Raw genomic sequence first — 10247 nt, 5'->3', positions numbered from 1 at the left:
TTATTGAGGGGTTCTTATCAAGACACTTAACTTTTTTTTTTTTATCCAGGCTGGGGTGCAGTAGCATGTTATCTGCTCACTGTAACCTGCACCTCCCGAATTCAAGTGATTCTTGTGCCTCAGCCTCCTGAGTAGCTGGGATTACAGATATGCACTACCACACCTGGCTAATTTTTGTATTTTCAGTAGAGATGGGGTTTTGCCATGTTGGCCAGGCCGGTCTCGAACTCCTGATCTCAGTTGATCTGCCCACCTCAGCCTCCCAAAGTGGTGAGATCACAGGCATGAGCCACCACATCCAGCCCCTTAGCTAAACTTTTAAACATAGCTTCCTTCTGTTTCAGACAGACACTGAGACTGAGGCACCTGTTCCATGGATACCTCCACCAGTGTTACCAATAGCTCCAGCCTCCAGATTTCCCAGTTCATCCTGATGGGGTTCCCAGGCATTCATGAGTGGCAGCACTGGCTCTCTGTGCCCCTGGCTCTGCTATCCCTCTTAGCTCTTGGTGCCAATCTCCTCATCATGATCACCATTTAACATGAGCCCATGCTACATGAACCCATGTACCATTTGCTGGGCATATTGGCAATAGTGGACATTGGCCTGGCCACTACCATCATGCCCAAGATCCTGGCCATCCTCTGGTTTGATGCCAAGGCCATCAACTCCCCTGAGTTATTCCTCAGATCTATACCATCCACTGCTTCATCTTCATGGAGTCAGGCATCTTTCTCTATATGGCAGTGGACAGATACATAGCCATCTGTCGCCCTCTTCAGTACTCTTCCATAGTCACTAAAGCTTTTGTCATCAAAGCCACAGGGTTCATGGTGCTCAGGAATGGCCTGTTGACCATCCCAGTGCCTTTACTGGCTGCCCAGAGACACTACTGTTCCAGGAATGAAATCGTGCACTGCCTCTGCTCTAACTTGGGGGTTATCAGCCTGGCTTGTGATGACATCACCATAAACAAATTTTGCCAACTGCTGCTAGCATGGGTCTTGGCTGGAAGTGATATGGCTCTGGTATTTTTTTCCTATGTTCTAATCCTTCCCTCTGTGCTGAGGCTGAACTCAGCAGAAGCAATGTCCAAGGCTCTGAGCACTTGTAGCTCCCACCTCATCCTCATCCTATTTTTCTACACAGGTATCATTGTAGTGTCTGTCACACACCTCACAGTGGAAAAGATTCCCCTTATCCCTGTGCTTCTTAATGTGTTGCACAACATCATCCCCCCTGCACTCAACCCTCTGGTCTATGCGATCAGGATGCACAAACTCAGACTGGGCTTTCAGATGCTGCTTGGGATAGGTAAGGATGTGTCCAAGTAATTCCAGCTTTAGGAATCCATTAAGATGTTAGGAAATGAAAGAGGTTTTAATTCTCAGTGGACGGAAGTTATAATCTGTACTTACCACTAATCATGAAAAATGTCAGCCTCACTAATCAAAATATGTATATTAAAATTACAATAAAATTTCATATTACCCGGAAAGTAAGAACAGAAAAGTGAAATTAGTAATATTATATTACTAATAATAGAAAACAAAGCCTTTAATATTTACATGTTTTTCTCTTACATACTTATGTGCTTTTCATATGTAATTTTCATAATAATAAAAGGAAAACAAAAAATGTCTACCACAAGATTAACACTCTTATACACAACTGATAGGACTATAAACACACCAAAAAGCTATTTGGCAAAATTTATCAAAACGTTTATAAATGTTTAAATTTTCTTAACCAGTAATTCTATTTTAGAAAAATATCCAAAAGGGATGGTCTAAATGCAAAAAAAAAAAAAAAATCATAAAAAATTATTATAATATTACTAACAGGAAACAAAGCCTTAATATTTTCACGTATTTAACTCTTACATACTTATGTACTTTTCATATGTTACTTTCTTTTATGTATTTCATCCACATTTTTTAAATTTTTGTTCATTTAATTTTTACACACAGTATCATCAAGCAGTACAGCTAAATATAAGGTTATTTAGAGCAAAGATGATCCAGGGTCATCAGTGAGGTTGTCTTAACTGACTCATGAAACATTACTTTTTTAAAGGGGTGCATCCATATTTCTCATTTTGGCCATTTTTAAATTGTATTTTAGGTTCTGGGGTACATGTGCAGATCATGAAGGACTGTTGCATAGGTACACACATGGCAAATTGCTGCCTTCATCCTCCCATCATCTATATCTGTCATTTCTCCTTATGTTATCCCTCCGCAACCTCCCCCTCTCCGCTGTCCCTCCCTTGGTCCCCCCAACAGACCCCAGTGTGTGATGCTCCCCTCCCTGTGTCTATGTGTTCTCATTGTTCAACTCCCGCCTATGAGTGAGAACATGCAGTGTTTGATTTTCTGTTCTTGTGTCAGTTTGCTGAGAATGATGGTTTCCAGATTCATCCATGTCCCTACAAAGGACACAAACTCATCATTTGTTATGGCTGCATAGTATTCTATGGTGTATATGTGCCACATTTTCCTCATCCAGTCTATCATTGATGGGCATTTTGGTTGGTTCCAGGTCTTTGCAATTGTAGACAGTGCCGCTATGAACATGCATGTGCATGTGTCTTTATAATAGAACAATTTCTAATCCTTTGGGTATACACCCACTAATGAGATTGCTGGGTCAAATGGAATTTCTATTTCTAGGTCCTTGAGGAAGCACTACACTGTCTTCCATGGTTGAATAGTTTACACTCCCACAAACAGTGTAAAAGTGTTCCTATTTCTCCACATCCTCTCCAGCATCTGTTGTTTCCAGATTTTTTAATGATCGCCATTCTGTCATGAGGTGGTGTATCAATGTGGTTTTGATTTGCATTTCTCTAGTAATCAGTGATGATGAGCATTTTTTCATATGTTTCTTGGCCTCATATATGCTTCTTTTGAAAAGTTCATATCCTTCACCCACTTTTGGATGGGTTTTGTTTTGTTTTGTTTTGTTTTGTTTTGTAAATCTGTTTTAGTTCTTTGTAGATTCCGGATATTAGCCCTTTGTCAGATGGGTAGATTGCAAAAGCTTTTTCCCATTCTGTTGGTTGCTGGTTCACTCTAATGGTTGTTTATTTTGCTGTACAGAAGCTCTGGAGTTTAATTAGGTCCAATTTGTCTATTTTGGCTTTTGTTGCCAATGCTTTTGGTGTTTTAGTCATGAAGTCCTTGCCTATGCCTATGTCCTGAATGGTTTTGCCTAGGTTTTCTTCTAGGGTTTTTATGGTGTTAGGCCTTATGTTTAAGTCTTTAATCCATCTGGAGTTAATTTTAGTGTAAGGTGTCAGGAAGGGGTCCAGTTTCTGCTTTCTGCACACTGCTGGCCAGTTTTCCCAACACCATTTATTAAACAGGAGATCCTTTCCCCATTGCTTGTTTTTGTCAGTTTTGTCAAAGATCAGATGGTTGTAGATGTATGGCGTTGCCTCTGAGACCTCTGTTCTGTTCCATTGGTCTATATCTCTGTTTTGGTACCAGTACCAAGCTGTTCTGATTACTGTAGGCTTGTAGTATAGTTTGAAGTCAGGTAGCGTGATGCCTCCAGCTCTGTTCTTTGCTTAGGATTGACTTGGCTATGCAGCTCTCTCTTGGTTCCATCTGAAGGTTAAGGTGGTTTTTTCCAGTTCTGTGAAGAGGGTCATAGTTTGCTTGATGGGGATAGCACTGAATCTATAAATTACTTTGAGCAGTATGGCCATTTTCATGATATTGATTCTTCCTAACCATGAGCATGGAATGTTTCTCCATCTGTTTGTGTCCTCTCTTATTTCACTGAGCAATGGTTTATAGTTCTCCTTGAAGAGGTCTTCTACATTATTTGTTAGTTGTATTCCTAGGTATTTTATTCTTTTTGTAGCAATTGTGAATGGGAGTTCACTCATGATTTGGTTCTCTGTTAGTCTGTTATTGGTGCATAGAAATGTTTGTGATTTCTGCACATTGATTTTGTATCCTGAGACTTTGCTGAAGTTGCTTATCAGTTTAAGGATAGTTTGGGCTGAGATGATAGGGTCTTCTAAATATAAATGTCATCTGCAAATAGAGACAATTTGACTTCCTCCTTTCCCAATTGAATGCCCGTTTTTTTTTTTCTGGCCTAATTGCTCTGGCTAGAACTTCCAATACTATTTTGAATAGTAGTGGTGAGAAAGAGCATCCTTTTCTAGTGCCGGATTTCAAAGGGAATGCTTCCAGTTTTTACCCATTCAGTGTGATATTGGCTGTAGGTTTGTCATAAATAGCTTTTATTACTTTGAGATATGTTCCTTCGATACCTAGTTTATTGAGAGTTTTTAGCATAAAACGCTGTTGAATTTTGTTGAAGGCCTTCTCTGCATCTATCGAGATAATCATGTGGTTTTTGTCTTTAGTTCTGTTTATGTGGCAAATTACATTTATAGACTTGCGTATGTTGAACAAGTCTTGCATCCCTGGGATGAAGCCTGCTTGATTGTGGTGGACAAGCTTTTTGATGTGCTGTTGCAATCGGTTCGCCAGTATTTTATTGAAGTTTTTTGCATCTATGTTCATCATGGATATTGGCCTGAAGTTTCCTTTTTTTGTTGAGTCTCTGCTGAGTTTTGGTATCAGGATGATGTTGGTCTCATAAAATGATTTGGGAAGGATTCCCTCTTTTTGTATTATTTGGAATAGTTTCAGAAGGAATGGTACCACCTCTCTTCGTAGGTCTGGTAGAATTCGGCTGTGAACTTATCTAGACCTGGACTTTTTTTGGTTGGTAGGCTATTAATTCCTGCCCGAATTTCAGCCATTGTTATTAGTCTGTTCAAGGTTTCAACTTCTTCCTGGTTTAGGCTTGGGAGGATGCAAGTGTCCAGGAATTTATCTGTTTCTTCCAGGTTTACTAGTTTATATGCATAGAGTTGTTTGTAGTAATCTCTGATGGTAGTTTGCATTTCTGTGGAATCAGTGGTGGTAACCCCTTTTTCATTTTTTATTGCATCTATTTGATTCATCTCCTTTTTCTTTTTTATTAATCTGGCTAGTGGTCTGTCTATTTTGTTGATCTTTTCTAAAAACCAGCTTCTGGATTTATGGATTTTTGAAGGGTTTTTTGTGTCTCTATATCCTTCACGTCTGCTCCGATCTTAGTTATTTCTTGTCTTCTGCTAGGTTTTGAGGTTTTTTTAATCTTACTCCTCTAGCTCTTTCAATTTTGATGATACGGTGTCGATTTTAGATCTTTCCTCACTTCTCTGGTGGGCATTTATTGCTATAAATTTCCCCCTAAACACTGCTTTAAATGTGTCCCAGAGTTTCTGGTATGTTGTGTCTTCGTTCTCATTGGTTTCAAAGAACATCTTTATTTCTGCCTTCATTTCATTGTTTATCCAGTTGACATTCAGGAACAGGTTGTTCAGTTTCCATGAAATTGTGTGGTTCTGAGTTAGTTTCTTAATCCTGAGTTCTAATTTGATTGCCCTGTGATCTGAGAGACTGTTTGTTATGATTTCCATTCTTTTGCATTTGCTGAGGAGTGATTTACTTCCAATTATGTGGTCAATTTTAGAGCAGATGCAATGCGGTACTGAGAAGAATGAATGTTCTGTGGATTTGGGATGGAGATTTCTGTAGATGTCTATTAGGTCTGCTTGGTCCAGATCTGAGTTCAAGTCCTGGATATCCTTGTTAATTTTCTGTCTCCTTGATCTGTCTAATATTGACAGTGGAGTGTTAAAGTCTCCCACTATTATTGTGTGGGAGTCTAAGTCTCTTTGTAGGTCATTAAGAACTTGCTTTATGTACCTGGGTGCTCCTGTATTGGGTGTGTATATATTTAGGATCATTAGCTCTTCCTGATGCATTAATCCTTTTACCATTATGTAATGCCCTTCTTTGTCTCTCTTGATCTTTGTTGCTTTAAACTCTATTTTATCAGAAACTGGGATTGCAACTCCTGCTTTTTTTTTTTTTTGCTTTCATTTGCTTGATAAATCTTCCTCCATCCCTTTATTTTTAGCCTATGTGCATCTTTGCACATGAGATAGGTTTCCCGAATACAGCACACCAATGGGTCTTGACTTTTTATCCAATTTGCCAGTCTGTGTCTTTTTGATTGGGGCACTTAGCCCATTTACATTTAAGGTTAATATTGTTATGTGTGAATTTGATCCTGCCATTTTGATGCTAGCCAGATGTTTTGCCCATTAGTTGATGCATTTTCTTCATTGTGTCCATGGTCTTTACCATTTGGTATGTTTTTGGAGTGGCTGCTACTGGTTGTTCCTTTCCTTGTTAAGTGCTTCTTTCAGGAGCTCTTGTAAGGCAGACTTGGTGGTGACAGAATCTCTCAGCAATTGCTTTTCCATAAAGGATTTTATTTCTCCTTTGCTTATGAAGCTTAGTTTGGCTGGATATGAAATTCTAGGTTGAAAATTCTTTTCTTTTAGGAGTTGAATGTTGGCCCCCACTCTCTTCTGGCTTTTAGGGTTTCTGCAAAGAGATCCGCTGTGAGTCTGATGGGCTTCCCTTTGTGGGCAACCTGATCTTTCTCTCTGCTGTCCTTAGCATTTTTTCCTTCATTTCAACCCTGGTGAATCTGATGATTGTGTGCCTTGGGGTTGCTCTTCTTGACGAATATCTTTGTGGTGTTCTCTGTATTTCCTGGACTTGAATGTTGACCTGCCTTGCTAGGTTAGGGATGTTCTCCTGGGTAATATCCTGAAGAGTGTTTTCCAGCTTGTATTCATTCTCTCCGTCACATTCAGGTACACCTATCAAATGTAGATTAGGTATTTTCACATAATCCCATATTTCTTGGAGGCTTTGTTCACTTCTTTTCACTCTTTTTTCTCTATTCTTGCCTTCTCATTTTATTTCATTGAGTTGATCTTCAATCTCTGATATCTTTTTTTCTGCTTGGTTGATTTGGCTATTGAAACGTGTGTATGCTTTGCGAAGTTCTCTTGCTGTGTTTTTCAGCTCAATCAAGTTGTTTATATTCATCTCTAAGCTGTTTATTCTAGTTAGCATCTCATCTAACCTTTTTTCTAGGTTCTTAGTTTCTTTGCATTGGGTTAGCACATGTTCTTTTAGCTCTGAGAAGTTTGTTATTACCCACCTTCTGAAGCCTATTTCTGTCAATTAATCAGATTCATTCTCCATCTTTGATCCCTTGCTGGTGAGTTGTGATCCCTTGGAGGAGGAGAGGTGTTCTGGTTCTTGGTGTTTTCATCCTTTTTGCACTGGTTTCTTCCCATCTTAGTGGCTTTATCTACCCGTGGTCTTTGTAGTTGGTGACTTTCAGATGGGGTCTCTGAATGGATATCCTTTTTGTTGATGTTGAAGCTATTTTCTTCTGTTTCTTAGTTTTCCTTCTAACAGTCAGGCCCCTCTGCTGTAGGACTGCTGGAGGTCCACTCCAGACCCTGCTTGCCTGGGGAATCACCCACTGGAGCTGCAGAACAGTAAGTGTTGCTGCCAGTTTCTTCTTTTATCTTTTTCCCAGAAGGGTACTCACCAAATGTCAGCCTGAGCTCTCCTTTATGAAGTGTCTCTGGGTATATGGGGGGTTGAGGAGCTGCTTGAGGAGATGATCTGTCCCTTATAGGATCTCAAGTGCTGTTCTGGGAGCTCTCTTGTTCTGTGCAGAACTGCTGGGCAGGTACCTTTAAGTCTGCTGCAGTGGATCTCATAACCGCCTCTTTTCCCAGGTGTTCTGACCTAGGAAGGTTGGCTTTATTTATAAGTTCCTGACATGCTGTTGCCTTTTTTCAGAGATGCCCTGTCCTGCAGAGAGTAGTCTAGTCATAGTCTGCCAGCAGAGTTGTTGCTCAGCTGCCGCAGGCTCTGCCCAGCTGCTGTGTGAACTGCATCAGTATTGGTAGACTGCCTGGGTAGTGGCAGACACCCTTCCCCATACTGACCATCCTGGGTCCAGCTGGCTTGCTGCAAAATTCTCAATCCAGAGTGTTTCAGATTGCTTGTTTTGTGGGGGTGGTATCCGCCGAGCCAGAATGCCTGGCTCCCTGTCTCAACTCCCTCCCTTTCAGTTGAATGGGCGGTTCTGTCTCCCAGGTGTTCCAGGCACCAGTTGAAATGGCCACCCAGATTTCTGTGAGTTTCTGTGCACCAACCCATGGCACCAGCTGTGCTGAAAACTAATGGTGCTTTTTGGGTCAGGAATCTCCTGGTCTATGGGCAGTGAAAACTTGTTTGGAAATGCAGTGAGCACTCACCCTCTGCATTGTTCTTGATGGGAACTGCAATCCAGAGCTGTTCCTATTCAGCCATCTTGGATCCTCCCCATCATGTTATTTTCATGATAATATAAAGAAAATAATAAATGTTTATTAAAAAGGAGTAAAGTTTAATCTTTGTACCTGAAAAAAAAATCTCAATAATCAATTAATGATTAACAAGTGTTAAATAATTCTTGTAGGCCAGAAACTTTGATAAACTATATATGTAGATTATCTGACAATTTTCTTCCAATAACCCTGTGGGGTAAGTACGATATTCCCAATTTCCAGTTAAAAAAACCGGGGCACTGGAAATTATAGAATTTGCCCCCTGATGGCATAGTTTTTAAGTGGGAGAGCTGAGATTCAAGTCCTGGAAAGTCTGACTGAATAGCCATAGCACTATTCTCACTCTCAGTCATGCTCTGTTCCAGTTTCTGTGTGAACTTGAACAACTTATGAAGCCTCCCTATGTTTCAATTATTCTGATTAAAAGTGGTAAAAATAATAACATTTTGCTCAGCCAAATCGCAAGCATGCTGTGACAATAGAAAGAGATAAAGAATATATGCTTTGAAATAAGATATACACATGGAAATATAAATCTTCGTGTATCAGTTTTCTTACTAGGAAAGGAAGAAAATAGGTCCTAGAAAATGCCCTGTAAAAATACCTGCAAATAACCCATTTATTGAACGTAACTGAATTTTTGCTGTTTACTCACATAACAAAATTGCATACCCTTTGAGAACAAGAACCATTCATGTGTACTTCTCTGAGCCTCAGTCAGAACACTGCACACATTAGGTGCTTAATTCATGATATAATCATGGAGCACCATATGATCTGTCGCATTCTGTGTATCAAAGAAAATATCCTGGACCGGCCGGGCGCGGTGGCTCAAGCCTGTAATCCCAGCACTTTGGGAGGCCGAGGCGGGTTGATCACGAGGTCAAGAGATCGAGACTATCCTGGTCAATATGGTGAAACCCCATCTCTACTAAAAATACAAAAAATTAGCTGGGCATGGTGGCACGTGCCTATAATCCTAGCTACTCAGGAGGTTGAGGCAGGAGAATTGCCTGAGCCCAGGAGGCGGAGGTTGCAGTGAGCCGAGATCGCGCCATTGCACTCCAGCCTGGGTAACAAGAGCGAAACTCCGTCTCAAAAAAAAAAAAAAAAAAAAAAAAAAAAAAAAAAAAAAAAAAAAGAAAATATCCTGGACCATGCTCTGAATAATGACCTCAGTTAGTTTGCACATGAGTCCACCTTGGAAAACAACTTTTTTGGAGATAGCACAAGGACTAAAGCAATGTCAGAAACCATCAGCTCATCCCACCAGAGTAATGGATGCTGGGCAGAATAACAGAGCTACAGGGGGAAGTCATTCATTCACGTTGTGGTACAGGACATCTTAACAGTCATGCTTGGAAACACCCAAGAAAAGACTATCAGCTTCCTCCAACAGGATTGGCTGCTTCACCCTTTCTTGACAGTGATTCAAATGGAAGCAATTGATCATCTAATAAAAAGAGGCAAGAGAGAGACAATCACAGAAAGGATTTTAACTTAACTAAACCTCCCGTGGTTTTCAACCCTGAAGGATCAGAGTAATAACATTTAAAATCCTGCAGAGTTCTTCATAGTTTGCAAAATACTTTCCCACGATAGATGGACTAATTTCACATAGTTTTCATAACAGCCCTCTTAATTAGGAAGTTGTTAAATGATTACTATTAATTTTTTTCTACAAAGAAATATGGGTTAAGGTTGGATGATTATATGAATTCATCCACTGGCAAGTGGCAGTACTGAGGCTCAGGCAATTTAGATGTCTCTGGTAGATGGCAACGCTGTGCCATCCTCAAAGCTGCCTTTAAACGTTCATTCATACATGCATTTATTTATTTATTTTTCACTCACTCAAAAATACATAGCTTAAGTCTATGTGTAGCAGCCCAGATTGTAGACCACCCTTAGCAACTTCTGTGGAGATATATCTTAGTTCTTTTGAATATACATAAACACCTG

General features: G+C 40.1%; 1 protein-coding gene across 1 annotated transcript; it reads left to right on the top strand.

Moving 5' to 3' along the window:
- The first annotated feature begins 333 nt into the window (after nt 1-333).
- On the top strand, nt 334-1459 carry LOC108288350 (olfactory receptor 56B4-like). Its single transcript, XM_017507250.1, is given in 2 exon segments — nt 334-683; nt 686-1459. Coding segments are annotated over 2 exon segments (960 nt in total). The 5' UTR covers nt 334-373; the 3' UTR covers nt 1336-1459.
- The last annotated feature ends 8788 nt before the right edge of the window (nt 1460-10247 follow it).

This window comes from Cebus imitator, unplaced genomic scaffold (genome assembly GCF_001604975.1).
Source record: "Cebus imitator isolate Cc_AM_T3 unplaced genomic scaffold, Cebus_imitator-1.0 Scaffold370, whole genome shotgun sequence".
NCBI lineage: Eukaryota > Metazoa > Chordata > Mammalia > Primates > Cebidae > Cebus > Cebus imitator.
The sequence above is the reverse complement of the archived record's forward strand: the minus strand, read 5'-3'. Positions and strand labels throughout refer to the sequence as shown.